The sequence below is a fragment of the Prionailurus bengalensis genome, chromosome B2 (assembly GCF_016509475.1).
Source record: "Prionailurus bengalensis isolate Pbe53 chromosome B2, Fcat_Pben_1.1_paternal_pri, whole genome shotgun sequence".
Lineage (NCBI taxonomy): Eukaryota > Metazoa > Chordata > Mammalia > Carnivora > Felidae > Prionailurus > Prionailurus bengalensis.
In genome coordinates, this window is record NC_057349.1 from 139,166,715 (window position 1) to 139,184,393 (window position 17,679).

At 46.8% G+C, this 17,679-nt stretch overlaps 1 protein-coding gene across 3 annotated transcripts in view; it reads right to left on the reverse strand.

The window, feature by feature from the left end:
• CNKSR3 (CNKSR family member 3) overlaps nt 1–16,881 on the reverse strand; it is an 83,326-nt gene extending 66,445 nt beyond the window's left edge. The window contains exon 1 of one of the 3 annotated variants that reach the window (XM_043592639.1): nt 16,078–16,881. Coding sequence is in view for 2 of the 3 variants with exons in the window: in XM_043592635.1 (XP_043448570.1) it covers nt 16,078–16,129 (52 nt within the window). In the remaining variant the exon portion in view is untranslated. The remainder of the gene's footprint in view (nt 1–16,077) is intronic. The other 2 variants (XM_043592635.1, XM_043592636.1) reach the window with 2 other exon arrangements.
• Between the last annotated feature and the right edge of the window lie 798 nt (nt 16,882–17,679).

Here is a 17,679-nt window from a genome sequence, read left to right on the forward strand (position 1 = left end):
GAACATGGCCACCTCTCACGGTGGCCACAGCCACCATGGAGTGCCAGTGTCATCTTTCACATGATTGGTGTCATAGCATCCTGTTCCTGATTCTACCCATGTTCACGTCAGTCTTCTCAACACAGCAGCTGCTGTAACTTTAAAATGTACATCTGATAGCACTCCTTGGCTCAAAATCTACTGGCTCACCAAACACCAAATTAAAGCCAAACGTACAGGGGCACCTGGGTGGCGCAGTCGGTTAAGCGTCCGACTTCAGCCAGGTCACGATCTCGCGGTCCGTGAGTTCGAGCCCCGCGTCGGGCTCTGGGCTGATGGCTCAGAGCCTGGAGCCTGTTTCCGATTCTGTGTCTCCCTCTCTCTCTGCCCCTCCCCCGTTCATGCTCTGTCTCTCTCTGTCCCAAAAATAAATAAACGTTGGGGAAAAAAAATTAAAAAAAATAAAGCCAAACGTACAATATATATAGTGATCTCTAAGGCTTTGCACCAGCTGGTGTCTGATCTCTGATCTCACCTCCTACAGCTCTTCCCTTTGCTCACTCTGCTCCAGTGGCTCACTCTAGCCACCTTGCCTCACCAACACGGCAAGCACTCTCCTGCCTCGGGGCATTCGCACTTGCTGTTCCCTGCCCAAACATTCCTCCACTGCTCACTGAAATCCTTCCCTGGTCACCACAGTGAACACTGCATCCCCATTCCCTTCCTGCATCCACCGATGCAGCCCGTCGCCCCTCCACGTCTAGGTGCTACAAATTTTACTTACATCCTGTCTACCCCCACTAGCAGAGCAGCTCCAGGAATATAGGAACGACTGTCCACTTTGCTCACGGTTGTATCCGCAGTTCTTAGGACAGTGCCTGGCACAATGCAGGCATTCAATAAATATTTGTTGAATGAATGCATGGTGACTATGAAACCCTCGCTACACTTGGTGGGAATATCCGTTAACGGGACACTCTAGTAAACAGACTAAGAGTTAGTTAATGCAGACTAAGAGTTAGTTCTATTTCTCCTCATGTGGCCTAGGAATACAGTACTTCATCAAAAACCTCATTTCTAGAACTAAATAATGTGAAATACAAGTGACTTCATTTCCGAATACCAGGTAAATGGAGTTAGTACTAATATAAAAGTCATAGATGGGAAATTAGCAAGTTTTAATAGAAATATCAGCCACATAGAACACTGGGATAGATGGTATTAAAAACAACAACAACAACAACTACCATTTTATAGCTGGCCCTATTACACAAAGAACTTATTAACTTATACCTGAGGGAAATCGCAGAAAAAAATCACACCTACTTCTTAAAGTTGGTTGGGTCAACGAGATGAATAAGAAAATGGGCCATATCATATCTGCCCCCACCTTCCCTTTAGTGCCAGGCCCTTAAGAGCCCTACACACCCTTGGCTCTCTCCAGGTTAGTCTTTCGAATCACCCACTTGCTTTGGCAACGCAAAGAAGGCACTGATCTCACGGAATCGAGCTCACGCACCCACACAGCAATTGCAACCAAGCATGTCAGCCAGGACTGCTGATACTCGCTAAGCATTGGACGAAACTTGAGGAACTACTCCAAGATGAATTTTGCATTTATCAGCACTGATTTTGTATCTCCATTTACATGCTATCCTTGTAGGACTCTAATCTTCTCTTTTATTTTGCATTCCATACCTTCTAATGAGTGGTACAGAAATAATTCTGGGTGTCATATTCATGTATATTGCATCATTTCACACTCAAGTATGAGAACCTAAATTTCAGCTAACACTATCCAATTTTAACACATTTCATGTGCCAAGCTGCATGATATTTACACCTCATTAAAACATGAGACAATCAGAGTGCTGTAATAAGAGAGGGCACGGTGTTTTCTTAGGGTTTGAATCATGCAAGACGTTGGTACATCATGCAAGATGCATCTTCTACAAACTGGATGAGTTTTTGAAGCTGGTATCTACAAGGTGTGCTCACCCTTGAACCTGCAAAACAGCTCCTCCCAGAATTCAACACATTTTACTGGTGCTTCCCTGTGGAGTCACTGAGTCACAAAACCTGGACATTGAAGTCCCTTCTACCACTCACACATCAGACCCTCCTGGGGCTTCCAGATCACTCTTGGGCGGTGCCTCTCTCACCATTCTTTTCCCTCCTTTTGTTCCCAAGCCCTCCGTTCTAGCTCAGGCCTCCCCAGCGCTCCGCCCAGGACCCCAAAAGCCCCGTAAAGCAGGTCTCTTAACCCCTAATCACTCCTCCTCCTCCTTGGAGCCTTCCCTACTTCCTACAGTTCTAGCAGCAACACGCCTCCATTCAAACCCTTCTGTAATTTCCCCAGTGAATGAAGAACAAAGTTCCTAAACGTCAGGGGCTCTCAAACCGTGGTTCACAAACCACCTGCAAAAGACACCGGGGGCTGCCCACTACAAATGGGACTCTAGGCCTCCACCACGAACCTACAACATTAGCAAACTCTCTGGCAATTAGGGCCACGAACCATCTGGTCCTTACCAGAGGCTCTTATGCCCACTAAAATCTGAGTGCTCTTGAGTCTTGCAGTCATACAACACGGCTGGACACACCTGGCTGTGCCAGACAAACCAGCCCACACAAGACTGAAAAACAAAAACTAAAAAAACACAGGCTAGCTATTTGAAGGTAACAGAGAGCTGCCACGGCAGCCAGGACTTGAGAGGTCAAGATCCCGGAAAGACAGGAAAATGAGTCCAACATTCTCTCCCACGTTGCTCTTTGCGGCTTTTCTGATTCCCAAGCATCCTGAAGACAAGAGGCCACGCAGAAAGTAGCCATGGCTTAGAATACGAGAGAAAAGGCATTTGATTATCTTTGAATGTACAAACAAGAGAATAAAAGCCACCTCTAATTCTATCATCCTGAGACAACCAATGCTGGCATTGTAAATGTATTTCCTTCCGGTCTCTTCTTTTAATGTATATTCTCATGATCTCAGAATTTTAACTTATGAGAAAACTAGAACCTAAAACCATGAAGTGATTATCCAAAGGCTACATCATCCCTATTAAACATACTTGAAAACTATCTTTCCCCATTTACAACAGCCCAATCACATTTGTTTAAAAAGAAAAGAAATAGGATATTCTCCAGAATTTTTTTTTATTGGTTGGTAAAATTATAGGTTAAATTTAAGGAGGTCAATTCAAATCTTACTGTTCATAACATAAATGTTTTCCCCTTGCCCTCGTGACTTATTACCAGCCAACTTATGTTGGTATCCACCAAAGAGCAGCTAGGTTGAGAGGTCAGGTTCTGGAAGTCAAATATGTCTTGATTCAATCCCCATTTACTCATTATACAACCTCAGAGAGGTCAGGGCCTGGTGTTCTTAACTCCAAAATGAAGACCATAAAAGTGCCCCTGTGAAATAAGCATTCTGAGGACTAAACGAGATAATCCACAAAAACTCCCCAGCAGAGACCTGGCGCGTAGAAATCTCAATAAACACCACCTGGTAACGGCCGCCTCCTTACCAAACCATGACCTTCTTGACGACAGGCTTCATTTATATCTAGCTCATCTTTTTGTCCCCAGCATAAGGCAGAGTAACTGGTACGAAAAAGGAGATAGATAGATAGATAGATAGATAGATAGATAGATAGATAGAGACAGATTCTTTAATCTGTTAAGAGGAAATTAAGGGTTGAAATAAAAACTTAATGAACATTTAACATAAGGTTATAACGAATATATTATGTCTGTATACACATGTGTATAGTCTGTGTACTTATGTTATATGTTAATACACACATATACGGACTATTTACTTACAAAGCAAACCAAAAGATTCAAATATTCCATAATTATCCCCGAAAAATTTGTAGATTGCATTTTGGAGTGAGTTCTACCCCGGTGTAAGTACTAACACTAGTGTTTTTCTTGGTTTTTTTGTTTTCTTTTGTTTCCCAATTCAGAGCACCACGAAATAGAAAGACCTTAAGTCAACTGACAACTTACTAAATCAAACAGGATCCCACAAACTAGCACAAAAATTTGGAACATACACCCTACTTTAAAATCCTTCTGTACAAAGGAATGAATTTATGTATGAATGAACTCTTTCTGCACAAACAGAAACAGTTCCTGTCAGGAGCCAACACCGCACAGCCAACGGCAAAATAAACTCAATCAAGAGAAGCCACATTCCTTTTTCACACTGAAGAGGAACTACCTAATGGTCTGCTACGCCCAATAAGGCATTGGTATTTTTGACCTAACAATACCTCAATGGAATCACACGTTGCAATGTTGGGAATAACTGAACTAGTTAAATGGCAAAATGAAATTACGGGTAACTAACAGATTTACTAAACAGCTGAAGAATCACTGTGGAGCTAACCGTATTCACATCTTATAGGTATGTTTCTCACCTGGGCAACTAACACCTGACCGGAGTGGTCCACAGAGGGAATGACAAACTGACCCACAGATATATTTTGTTTGTCCTGTGCCAAAAAAAGCCTGTGAGCGGTTTTCTAAAAACTGGGCAATGTCACATACAAAGCCAGATCTCCAGCTTCATTGTGAAACAACAAGAAAAAGCAACGAAAATCAGAAGATCTGGAAACCGTAGGTCTGGTCAGCCAAAACTGGGCAACCGGCTTGTCTTTGGGCGGGAGGCAGTCTCTACGACTTTCTGCCCTCTTCTCACATGTACTCCTCCATTTCCATTCCCGACACTGCCTGCCTGCCCCCTGCCATCAGCTGTAGTTTGTAACTCTTGTTCCAAGTCCCAGTGCCCATCCTGGTCTTGAGTGTTCATCTCTGTAGCGTCTCTTCTAGTTTGGACTCTCTTGGCCTTCCACAACCGCAGGGGCTCCCGAACCCCACCTGCACGGGTTCAGTGTCCACGTACTAAATGAAAGAGCTCTTCACCTTGATCTTCCATTTATTTGCTGCTCTGAGTATTTCTCTCGTCTGCTTTCCTTCCCTCACTTCTCTTTGCATCTGCCTGCGCTGTTCAAAGCCAAAACTGGAGTGCTAAGTGAGAGAGAACCACTATCCAGCCTCTCTCTTAAGATGGAATGGGGGAAGGGGTTACATTCTGCGCCTCTATTAGAGCAAGGTCTGGAAATTCCACACAAAACCTAAACAGGTCCCTTCAGACCCCGAAACATTCCTCTCCTGTGTTTTCCTAAGGCTGAGCACTCAAAGAGGTCCACAACAAAAGGCTCCCAGGGCCTGGGGTGGAGCAGCTGGCTAGGGGCCTGCAGGGATAGCAGCTTCAACTCTCCCCCGCCCACTCTGGAAAGGACACTCACAGACAGAGGTACCGTAACTCATCCACTGAAATACGCAACAGCCGTCCCTACTGGAAAAGCTCTCCTTCCTTACTCATCACTCTGTACGAGTCAAAAACCAACTGTAGACAGGAATTATGGGGGACAGTCTGGTTTCTTTGTTTTTGTTTTTGTATGCGCTGCATGAGTGGTATAGACCAATGGTCCTCAAATTTTAGCCGGTACCAGAATCTCCTGAGGGACCTGTTACCATGCAGCTTCCCGGGTCCCACCCCCAGGGTGTCTGATTCTGTGAGTCTGGGATGGGGCCCGAGAATTTACATGTGTGAGTTCCCAGGTGATGCAGATGCTGAAAACGTAAGTTCAAAAACAGTGATGGATGATGCGATGCTGGGGGACCCATGTGTATGGGGCTGGGAAAGGGTCTCGTGAAAAATCTCAGCTTAGAAATGTCGGGTGTCAGGTCCAGTATTCCTATATTTATAGGTGCTCATCACGAGTGCTGATTAGACGGTACCCGACAAGAATGGAGAATTCCCAAACGGAGGTGGTCTTCACAGATCAGCATTATAGAAGTTCTCCAACCTGGCCCAGGGGTACTCATAACCAAAGCGCTTCATAACATAGGTCTCTAGACATCTTCCTCACAAGGAGGATGACTGTTGTTTCCACAGATGCTACTCACAGCCACCTCATCCGTGCACAGTTAGTGTGGGGCTCCAGCTGGAATCCTCGTTAAAGAGATGCTCACAACATCAACAGCTATTACATGAAGGCTGGTCCACTCTACGTGGGAAGCTAGTTTTCTTGTCTGAAAATCACATTCAAGGCAGTGTGACTTGACTCTCTTTATAACACTGTGATGTAGGGGCCCCTGGGTGGCTCCGTTGGTTAAGCATCTGACTTCAGCTCAGGTCATGACCTCACGGCTTGTGAGTTCGAGCCCCGCGTCGGGCACTGTGCTGACAGCTCAGAGCCTGGAGCCTGCTTCGGATTCTGTGTCTCCCTCTGTCTCTCTCTGCCCCTTCTGTGCTTACTCTGTCTCTCAAAAATAAATAAAGACATTAAAAATACTTTAAAAAAAACACTGTAATGTAAAATTACTCTGGGAACATAAAAGGCTATTCAATTAACGCAGGTTAAAGTGGGAAACGCGCACACGCACACACACGCGCGCGCACACACACACACACACACACACACACACTGCTAAATCCAAAAGCACTGAAATTTCCCCTCTGCTGCAAATCTCTGAAAATAGGAAATAGAATGTTTCCTTTCACTAAAAGATTTTCCTCAGGAAAGCATGATTCAGATTATCATAATCACCGCCTTTTCTGATAGATAACACGTAGGGGTTCTCCTCTAACAGGGCTGACAGATTTTCTTCTTGGGGGAAAAGGGGAGGGAAGGGAGCATAGGTATGTGTCGCAACCTTCCAGGCTATCTTCATATAAGCCTACCTACCGTCATTTCTCTGACACTCTACCCTACTGATAAGTAATGCATTAAATGTTTAAAAATGAATTCAATTCTTACCTGTTGAAGATCACTCAATACACCATCTATTCTACCAAAAATATGATGGCTTTCTTTTCTAAAGAAAATTAGGACAGTCTTTCAATGGAGCAAAAATATTTTAAATCAGATCTATCTACAAGTTCCTTTGACTCAAACATTTTTTAAGTTTTCCTACAGAGAGCTTTCTAGTTTTTACAACCTACTGATCTGCATTCTAAGGAACTGTTTTGCTCTAATAAACACAACTGCATTTGCCCTTCTGATCCCAGGTTAAAAACTGTTCAATCAGCCATTTGATGTCAAAGAAAACAAACTAGGCTAAGTCCACTTTCACAAAACCCCTATTCATAGATGAATAAACAGCTTCAGAAACTGTAGCTCCCAGCAAAATGTGCCAGGAAAGAACAATACCGGGAACAAAGCACGTGAACGCAAAAAGACAGATTTCCTCCTCTATTTAAATGACAAGACAGTAATCAGGATGAGGGGAGAGTAGGAGCTCTCCTAACCCCAGGAGGAAAAAAATGAAAAAAAAACAAAAAACAAAAAACACTAATATACCTCACGATTTCAAATATAATTTCAAAATGATCTATCAGTGAACCAACTCCACCTAGAACTTGCCCTCTCCAATGTTGGAGCCACCAAAGCCTTAGTCCAAAATACCATCATCTCTAGAATGCCTTCCAGCTGGCCTCCCTAAATTTACTTCTGCCGCAAATCCAAATCAGATTTGTTACTCTCCTACTTTCCACAACAACTAGGAAAAACTGCAAACAGCTGACCAAGATTGAGGAGCCCCTCCATGATCTGGCCTCTGTGTTATCTCCTACCCCCTCTTTGCCCACCACCCCACCATCCTTGTTCTTCAAGAGGCCACCACACTTCCTTTCCTCAAACACTCCAAATTCATTTGCACCTCGGGGCTCTGCAACAGCTGTTCTCTCTCCCCCCTCTAATTTTCCAACTGTTGGTTCCGTCTCATCATTCATGCCTAAACGTCATCTTCTCAGACAGGCTTCCCTGATGACACCATCGAAAGAAGTCCCCCACCCAATCACTTCCCTTCATAGCTTTACTTTCTTCTTTGCACTTATCAGTAGTATTTTCTCGTTTGTCTATTTTGTTGTGGTGGTCACTGTCAGCCCCATAGTTAAAGCAGGGGTCTAACTCATCCCTGCACCTGGAACACAGCTGGATTTCCAGCACCTAGAATATGTGGAACTTGGTAGGTCCTAAGTAATTATTTGTTGAATGAAGAAATACTTTTTACAACAGCATGGAACTGTCATCAAAATAAGTATTCCTTCTGCACTGTTGCTCCTAAGCTCTTCCCAAGAAAGCGACTACAAAACCATTCTGATACTCTCTAAGACCTACAAGGTCCTCAAAAAAGATGAAGGAGATTGTCCAAGGAAACATGAGGAGAAGACAGAAAATGTAGTTAATTTAACAGACCACCTGTGTACCAACAAAAGGGACCACCTATGTACTATGGAATTGTTGTGAGTTATTAGTAAGCATGTGAAAAGTGACTATCAGCCACAACAGTGTTATATATTCAAACAAAAATAATCCAATTATACTATATATTAGCTTGGAGTTATTATGGATTAATCATTAATAATAAGCATATGAACATATATATGCTGTGCATTTGCTATACTACCTCTTTTATTTATAACTAAAATCCTATGTGTTGGTTATTATCAGTCCCATTTTACAGATGAGAAAACTAAGGCAGCCTTGAAGAAGAAAAGTTACTTACCCAAGCTTTCAAACCAGTTAGTGTTAAACACAGAACATGAATCCAGTTTTATTTTACTCCAAAGCCTATATATTATTCACCATAGCTGCTTGACATTCTCTCTCAAAGCAATTAAAAGGAAGACACTATGGGGCGCCTGGGTAGCACAGTCAGTTAAGCGTCCGACTTCAGCTCAGGTCACGATCTCGCGGTCCGTGAGTTCGAGCCCTGCGTCGGGCTCTGGGCTGATGGCTCAGAGCCTGGAGCCTGCTTCCGATTCTGTGTCTCCCTCTCTCTCTGCCCCTCCCCCGTTCATGCTCTGTCTCTCTCTGTCTCAAAAATAAAAATAAAACGTTAAAAAAAAAAAAGGAAGACATTATGAATAATCAAAGGCAGCAGGAAATGTGTGTGTGTGTGTGTGTGTGTGTGTGTGTATGTCCCTGTGTATGATTCTACCAAATAGAAATGTTAATTATACCACATAGACAAAAAAATGCAATAGGACACTCAAAATAAAAATTAGATTAGAAGTGTCAAAAGAAGAAATGATGTATTCTATTACTGAGTTGCATTCTGAAACAATACAACACAATCAACAAACTACAATAAAATAAATAAATAGCCATAAATGTCTCAAATACTAAAAGGTCAGGTTCAAAATATGCAGTGTCCTGCTTAAGCTGTGTAATTTCAAAAAGAAAGAAAAGGCCTGTGTCCTAGGAGTATAAATCCTAAGGGGAGAATCAGGAAACACAAAAGTTAGAGGCTCTCTGGAGCTGCCCCTTCCCACACTTGTCAAGGAGAAAACAGTACCCACCTTGGCCAGAGGAGAAGACAGGTATAGAGGGAACAACAGAATAGAAGCCTGTGGAGTCTGGTCCCAATTCCTGGCCTTTGACCTTGGACAAGTGATTTAACATCTAAAAGCCAAGATGTCCTCATCTGCTACAGAGATATGCCTTCACTGAACATCTCTCGGGCTTGTAAAAAGACGCAAAAAAGAACAAACGTGGAAGAGCTGTGCAGAGCTTACATAAAGAAAACTTGCCTTATTTATTAAAGGCCAAAATGATGGCTAAGCCTGGGGTGAAAACTCTAGAAATATCACGAAATGAGAGTAGAGAGGGAAATCAAGGTGAGAACATGAATGTCCCAGAGCCGGAACCCAAGAGGCTAGGAATGGTCAGTCAACACTGGAGGCAGCGACACAGAAGTGTGAGGCAGAGAAGACAGGCCCCCACAGCTCTCTGCGATGATGTGGACGCAGAAAGGCTCACCTGTGAGCCTCGAGCACGAAGAGGTCACTCCCAATCTCAATGGAGACAGACGGAGACACCTGGCCTTGGCACAAGACACACTTTTAAATTATGAAAACTGCTCTGCTTATTCCCGAAATAGCATTCTGTGTCATTTTCTACCAATTATGCAATCTTCCCTGGGATCTGCTAATCCTGACACACCCCTGTGTCGTCAGAGACTATAGGACCGGCCACAAGGCCACCCATCTTCCAATGTCCCCCTGGCGATACTGACAAACTTGAGCCACAGCGCCCACCGACCACCTCACCACGCCCTTCTTTTGAAAAACACAAAAACAAACACAAACAAATGTTGTTACGAGGACCCTTCGAGGCCCAAAACGTAGGTAAGAAATCCCAGGGGAAGTGTCTCACTTAGTTTGCAGACAAGGACCCGATGCTGTTGCCAGGTGGTGCTTATGAACAGAAGCACACCCCTGACGTCACCTTTTTGCTTTCAGTAAGTGGCCAAGTGAAGCATCCTCAAACGAAGCACCGTCCTTCAAGGACTTAAAACCGACGGAGCCCCCGTCGGGTCGGAGAGCAGAACCCAGCAGCAGAGTATAAAAATGTGCTCACGGCCATGTGCCCGAGCAGTGCTCCTTGAACCGTAATGAGCACGCGAGTCACCAGGAGATCCTGTTAAAATGCAGATTCCGATTCAGCAGGCCTGAGCTTCTGCATCTCTAACAAGCTCCCGGGCGAGGTGGCCTGCTGGTCATGGACCGAGTGCCAGACAGCAGTCAACACCCGACAGCATGCGAGCCCTAACGCCGTGCTCGCTGGAAGTCCAGCTACTGTTTTTACAAAGTTGAGAAAACAGAGTTTGGATTTCTTTACCCAGAGAAGGTTCATGCTACTGGCAAGAGACATCTATCGCTCGGCCAACCGAGAATCTTCCCGATCTGCTGGCAAGTCCTGCCCTGGTTCCTCGGAGCGGTCGACGAATGGCAGGGAAACCTCTTCAGTACTGACTGGTGCCCCTGAATGGTAGGAGTCAACCCTCTGACAGACCTGACCGCTCAGAGAGAATAATTTATGACCTGCAGCTATAGAATAACAGAGAGGAAGCAATAAAAACGAGTGGTAATTTACAGAGAGCTTACGTAAGACCATACAATCAGGGGTAGGACTGGGACACGGCCCCCCAAGTTTGATTCCAGAGCCCACACTCACCACTGAACTCCACTGCCCTGGTGCAGGCCATGGACACGATGAAGTCGTGGAGGAAACAAGAGGGCCGTTGAGCCCCGTCACTTATAAATAGGGGACCCTGAGCAAGTTCTCTGTCTCCCTCTCTCTGCTTTAGTTTCTTCGTCTTCACCATGGGTTAATAATGGTTTGTATACCTCATTGGGTTTCCTGAGAATTATGAGTCCAAACAAAGCACTTAGCATAGCATCTGACACATAGTAAGTGCTTCAAGAAGTGTTTTTCTATTATTATGAGTAAGATAACTCTATGGTTGGAGCCCAGGAAATAGACCAGAACCAGGAAGTGTACACAATAAAGTGAAAGGTTTCTGACCTCTGAGGGAGACATACAGCTCTCGAACGGACCTCCCTTTTTCACTGACCACAGAGGCTAAAGGGAAAAGCATAACCTAATTGAAATCAGGGTTATGGGAGGAACTGACCTCTAGTATGATGGCAGCAGCAGGGGCCTGATGGCCTAACACTGGCGTTGACCTACAATGTACCTGATCTCTACAGATAACGCTGAAATTCTAGCCCCTCCAGGACCAAACACGGACAGACACTACAGGGAAGAACGGTGTACGTGGCCAGATTACAGAGAATGAGCAAATGTCCTGAATCCCACAGGCTCAGACCATAAGCAAGAAACCCCCTTTACTCTTGGCTGGTGATGGGGAAACGGTGCCCATGCAGAGCCAGAAGCTGGCCAAAGAGACTTCTGCTCTGCAACTAAAGCTGGGTCGTGCTCCCTCAACACACTTATTGAGAACCTGCCCATTCCATGCCAAGCAATGACCAATGGCACTTATGGGAGAAACCAGTGGTCCTTCCTCCTTGTTAAAGACATTCCCCAATGGCCTGAAAACAGAAACACCACTTGGGTAGCTGCATTTCGCCATGCAACTCCTAACATTTAAATCAAGCTTAGAGACAAAAGACTTCATATAACTTACAGTTTTGACCAGAGAAAGTTTACCAGGAATGAAAATAGAACACTATTTCTAAAACAGGACTGACCCACGAGCTTGACAGAAGTAGGAAATTATGACATGTATCCTCCTTTGAGAACTAATCTATAAAGATCAGTACATATAAATTACTGTGTGTTAGACACCACTGGCTTAAGCTTACCAGCATCTATTCTCCCCTCCTTCCTTATTGAACAAACTCCAATTTTTTTCAGGGCCACAATGTACCCAACCGAAAAGAACTACAGTGACTGGCCTCCCTTGCAGCACCAGGGGGGCTGCATGATAGTTCTGGCAAGTGAGACGTAAGCCAGAAGACCTGGCTCCTAGCGGTCTTTTGCCTCCTCTGGGTCTCCTTTCTCCTGCCTGGAACAAAGGGGGCATGGTCCTGGAGGTGGAACAGCCACCTCGCCACCTCACACTAAGGCATTATGCATGAGGATGAACTCCACTTGTGGCGCCACATGCTAAGAACAGCTGAACAGGACGGCAGAAGGAGCCCGGGGCCTCTGACCGCAAGGCAGAGCCCCCACCGCGCTCCTGAATCCTCTGTCTCCAGACTTCATTTGCACGAGAAAATCAACGCTCCCATTTGGTTAGACCCCTGTAAGTTGGGTTTTCAGTGGTGCACACCTGACCCTACTCTCACCTGATACATGTTGTAACAGATCATTTGCTTTGCAAAAGCCTTGACTGAATTATTTGAAAGACGAGGTGCCATGAATTGTGAATTAATTTGATTTACAAATGACCCTCCTGACATACACCAAATGGGTAGGATAAGACACACATATCCCAGACAACTCTCCTCCGTTAACATGATTTTAAGAACTCACACGGTGAGAATCCTGGAGGTCTGGTCATCAATGTGGTGAAGACTCTGAAAGTCCTCTGGGAGTGACCCTGGGAAGAACCCCCTGAGAAGATGAAGTAAAGCCAAAGCACCCGGAGTCAAATGCTGCTGTCACTTCCTCAGGTACCTAACCTTTCTGTGCCTCGGTTTCCTCAACTACAAAATGGAAATAATAGTTCCTACCTCAAGGGGTGGTTATGCAATATTCAATGAGTTAATACTCATACAATGTGGAGACCGGAGCCTGACCTACCGCTGGGATTTACTGAGGATCTACTAATATCATGATAAAATTGGTGACAGTATAGCTAAAGACTAATACAAATAAAAATTATAATAATAAAAGCCAAATGAATTAATACATTCTATACGCATAAACCTTTCTTCTAATGCATGCACCTGCTGAATAGCGTCAACATGAAATCAAGCTGTCAACTGTGGTCGGGTTTAGACAGGGTTAAATCCAAGGTTTTCTCCAGGGCTCACAACCACCATACCATACTCATGCAATACCAAGAGTGGCAAAGTCTACATGAAGAACTGCTTATCAGTAAGTAGGATGTATTTATAAAGTGGGGGGTGGGGGGTGGGTAGAGATGTTAGCAAAGACAGCTAAAAATAGACGCATAAGCAAACAAGTCTGCAGAAGCCAACAGTTGATTGAAAAGTCAATATTTTGACAACATTACTATGAGAAATATTCAAGTAATGCATCACACAATTTGGGAGAATGTAGCCTCTTGTGTAAGCGTAAGCCACACTTGCACTTTTTATCTTTCCTAGATTCTAACACGGAAAGTACCCAGGTCATTCTATGAGGCTGTACTTAAGTGTCCAAAAGGGCACAAGCATTCTGTATAAAGTTGCCACATGCTAACCACAGGTATGTAACTTAATCAGTAGCCAGAGCTCCTGATACCAAGGTATTGAACTGCTGATAATTGGCCTTTCAGGTCAGTAGGAAACTTTCTCTAGATGAAAGCAATCTCAAGTCATAACGTCAAGGCAACTGGAGACCCAAAACCTTTTAATCTGCTCTTCCTTTTTAGATGCTAAACAAACATAACAGGATGTGAATTTACACTTCTCCCAATCCCAAGAGGCCCCCCCCCCCCCGCAAAAAAAGACACCAATCTTGAGGGTGTGAAGATCTCACTCCATAATCTTCCTGTGTGCCTGTTACCATTTTTCTAGTTGTACATTATCAAGTACGCTGGCAGAAGCTGAAGAAAGCCAAAGAGCGATAAACTGTAACCCTTTCTGTAGCCCACAAGCAGTACTGTCCAACAGAAGTATACTGCAGGTCACAAATGTGAGTCACAGGTGCAATTTTCCATTTTTTAGGAGCCACAATTAAGAAGATAAAAATAAACGGGTGAAGTTAATGTTAATCATACATTTAATGCAACGTATCCAAAATACTCACTTCGGCATGTGGTAAGTATAAAAAACTGAGATAACTTAAATGATTTTTTTACACCTCGGCTTCACACGCATGTAATTTTACACTTACGACACATTGCGATTCTGACCAGCCCACTTTAAGGGCTTCACATATGACTCTACAGGACAGAACGGCTCTGGAGGTCAGAAGCCGCTGAAATCATCCTTTTCTTATGCTGCTTCTATAAGGGACACCAAGGGAAAAGAGACCAACCAACTGCATCCTGGCAGGTCACCAGGTGGGGAATCTGGTGGTGTCCTGGAACAGGGAAACACGCCCTAGTTCAAAACAGGGTCTGGGAATTTACAGCTTTGAAGTTGCGTTTTGTGCCAAGCCCTGGCAATGCTCTTTACTCCTCCCCCAGGCAAAGCCAGTCACCAATGCACAAGTATGTGTTGTTTGCATCCTTGTTTTAAATGAGAGCCCTGGAAATTCTGGTCCCTGGACAAACCTCTTCTCTGGAGACACTGTATCCCTCTCCTGCTCCACTGGGATCAGGATACCCCACTGATGCACGCCATGTGTCCCATACAGGGAGGGACACCCATTCCCACGTGGTCTGTGTGTACTTGGCAGGCATGGGAAATGAGATGTAAGAGATGACCAGTTTCCTTCATGCCCCAGCCATGAGACGGTCTGAAAGGCGACCTGATCTTACCAGTATTACCTACCTCACAGGCTTACTGTGATCACCAAAGGCAATAACAGAGAGAGAGTTCTTAGCAAACTGTAAAGCGCTATACAATTCTAGTTAGTATTATTGAGAAAGGGCACCATTCCTCACCTGGAAGAGCAGATAGAAGAAAGAAAAAAGAAACAGTAACTTGAAACAAAGAGATGTTAAGCCAGGGGTGGGGGTGGGGGGTGGGGGCGGTGAGGAACCCATAAACACAGTGGTTGTTTTTGCGGGCTTTGTTTCTTTGGAAGAGTAGAAGAGGCTTGAGAAGCCTCCATCACTCTTCCCTGGCAATCTTGGGAGGCACTAAAAAGTAAGCCAGACCGCTGGGTAAGAGCTTCTACCCCCGCTCAGTCACCTATGACCGCCCCACCCCACTGCTTTTCGTCGTCCCAAATACCGTACAGCTCAGGACAGTGATTCTGAACAGATCGCCTCTTCCCAGGGTCTAAATGTGGCCTAGAAATGCAGCGCCACAGGGGGTCCTGGCACCTTGGAGCAAAAGTCACCGAGTCCCGGGGAGTCTGGCTCAAGGCTTCTCGCCGGCGGGAACGCCTCCGCGTTGGCTCCGGTGCTGCCCTGTCGCCTTCTCCAACAAAAACAGAGAGGCTCGGCGAGCCGCCCTCGTCTCCCTTTACCTGTCCAACCGCCCCGTCACGCCTGCGAACTACTCCGAGCGGGCAGGCGGCATTTACGAGGTCCGAGGGGAGTCACCCACACAAAGGCGCCTTGTGCCTCTCCACTCCAGGACGGGCAGCCTGGGAGCGGGGCACCGCACCCCGGCAGGGAAGGCGCCCCCAGCCCGGCAAGTCCCGAGATACGCACCCCCCCCCCCACCCTCCATAGAAAGGCCATCTCCACTCCCCAGCTTAATGACGGGGCTCCCCCCGGCTTGCCACAGCTCGCACCCCAAAGGCAGGCACAAGAGCTAGGGGGTGCACAGGCCACTCCGAAGAAGTTTGCATTGCCACCGCACTGCGCTCTGCACGCGTCTCGCCCGCTGGAGCGGCTGAGCACCCCCAGACCCCGGCTCCCCGCCCACCCCATCACTGGGCCGGAGACGCGCTCCACCCGCCCCCCCCCCCCGGACCCGCTCACCTCTAGTCCAGTCCACCACTTGTTTGGGGCTCCACTTGGTCACGGGTTCCATGGTAAAGGGCTCTGCTCCCAGCTGGGCTAGAGTCGGCGGTTAAAGTCTGGCTACCAGGGCCGGCTGCCCCTTCCCGGGAGGGCGCGCCCCGCGGCTGGTCCCCGCGCGCCGGAGCTCCCCGTCAAGGCTCCATGGCCGCGGTCAGCGGGTCATCCCAGCGCGGCTCAGCCTGGACAGAGCGGTCCCCTCCCCGGCACCCGGACCGCCGCGCGGCTCCTCCTCCAGCTGCCACCGTCCAGCTGCAGCTCCTCCTCCTCCCCCCCGCCGCCGCCGCCGGGAGCCCGGGCACAGCTGCCGCTCCTGGACGACGGCAGCTGCGGGGACGCGGGGCCGTGACCCCAGGCTCCCCTGGCCTCGGCTCGGCGCGGGACCCTTCGGGCCCAGCTGCTCCCGGCCGCTCGACCGCGCCGATCGCCGGGACTGCTTCCTCGGGTTCTCCGGCCGCGCGCTCCGCTCCCCCCTCCAGCTCCTCCTCTTCTGCGGCGCGCTCTCCCGGGGTCTCCGCTCCGCGTGTGCTGGCGTCCCCGAGCCTTCCCGGCCCCAGGTCCCACCTCCTGCGCCTCCCTCCGGGGCTGGACTTGGGCTGGGAGGAGCGCGGGGCCGGCGCGCTCGGGTTACAAAGTTTCGGCTCCGGTCGCTGCTCTCGGAATAAAAGAGGGGCGGGGCCGAGGACCCTGTGAAACTCGTGGGAGGGGGTGGTTCCGCCCGAAACGGGCGAATCCGGTTACTTTCCTTCTCGGAGCCTTTCGCTCACACTGCGAGAGCGTCCCGGGCCCTACTTTCCTTTTCAAGGGGCGGGCTGTAGATCTTGCGTGCATCCCGGAGAGCCCGTTGGCTTGGGTGAGGCCCGGGTCCTATTGGTAGCAGAACTATCTGTCTTGGCCCGAGCAACAATACACTACAAAAAAAAAAAAAAAAAAAAAAAAAAAAAAGTAGGATCTGCATGTTCTGTTCATTTCAATGCTTCGCATCAGAATGGCTCTGCGATTAAGCCTTTCTCACTTTAAATTCCTCAAGGCAAAATTATTTTACTTCATACTTTGGGTGACATTGTGACAATTAAATTCATTTTTTTTAATGCCCTAAACGCCAGCCCAATGTTATTTTGTTCTGGAAAGACTTTGGCCCTCCGTGTATATGCGTTTTCATCCTTTTACTCATTCTGAAACCAAGTCTTCCCTGTGGAACATTCAAGGCCAGTGTCTAAGAGCAATTATCTCTCATTTCAACTCTGGACATGGGCCAAGTTCTCAAGTCCCATGAATCTTGCCTGTAAGATGGTCCTTGGGGACAAAAGGGCCAAGGCGTTTGAAGGTGCCCAGCGCAGAATGTTTGCATGGAGGCAAAGCCAGAAGAGGCGAGAAGGAAATGGCCTGGCTTCTGGGGCCTGGGGAGATGGAGGTAGTCACTTCATTTTCAGCTTTATCCCACCCTTATCTGAAATGAAAAACCTTGGCCCTCTGTGTATCCACTCCCATCGCCTTCTGGTTTTCTACTTAGGTCTTGGGTCACAGTCAGGGGCCACGGGGCTGTCACTCGCAGCAAGCACC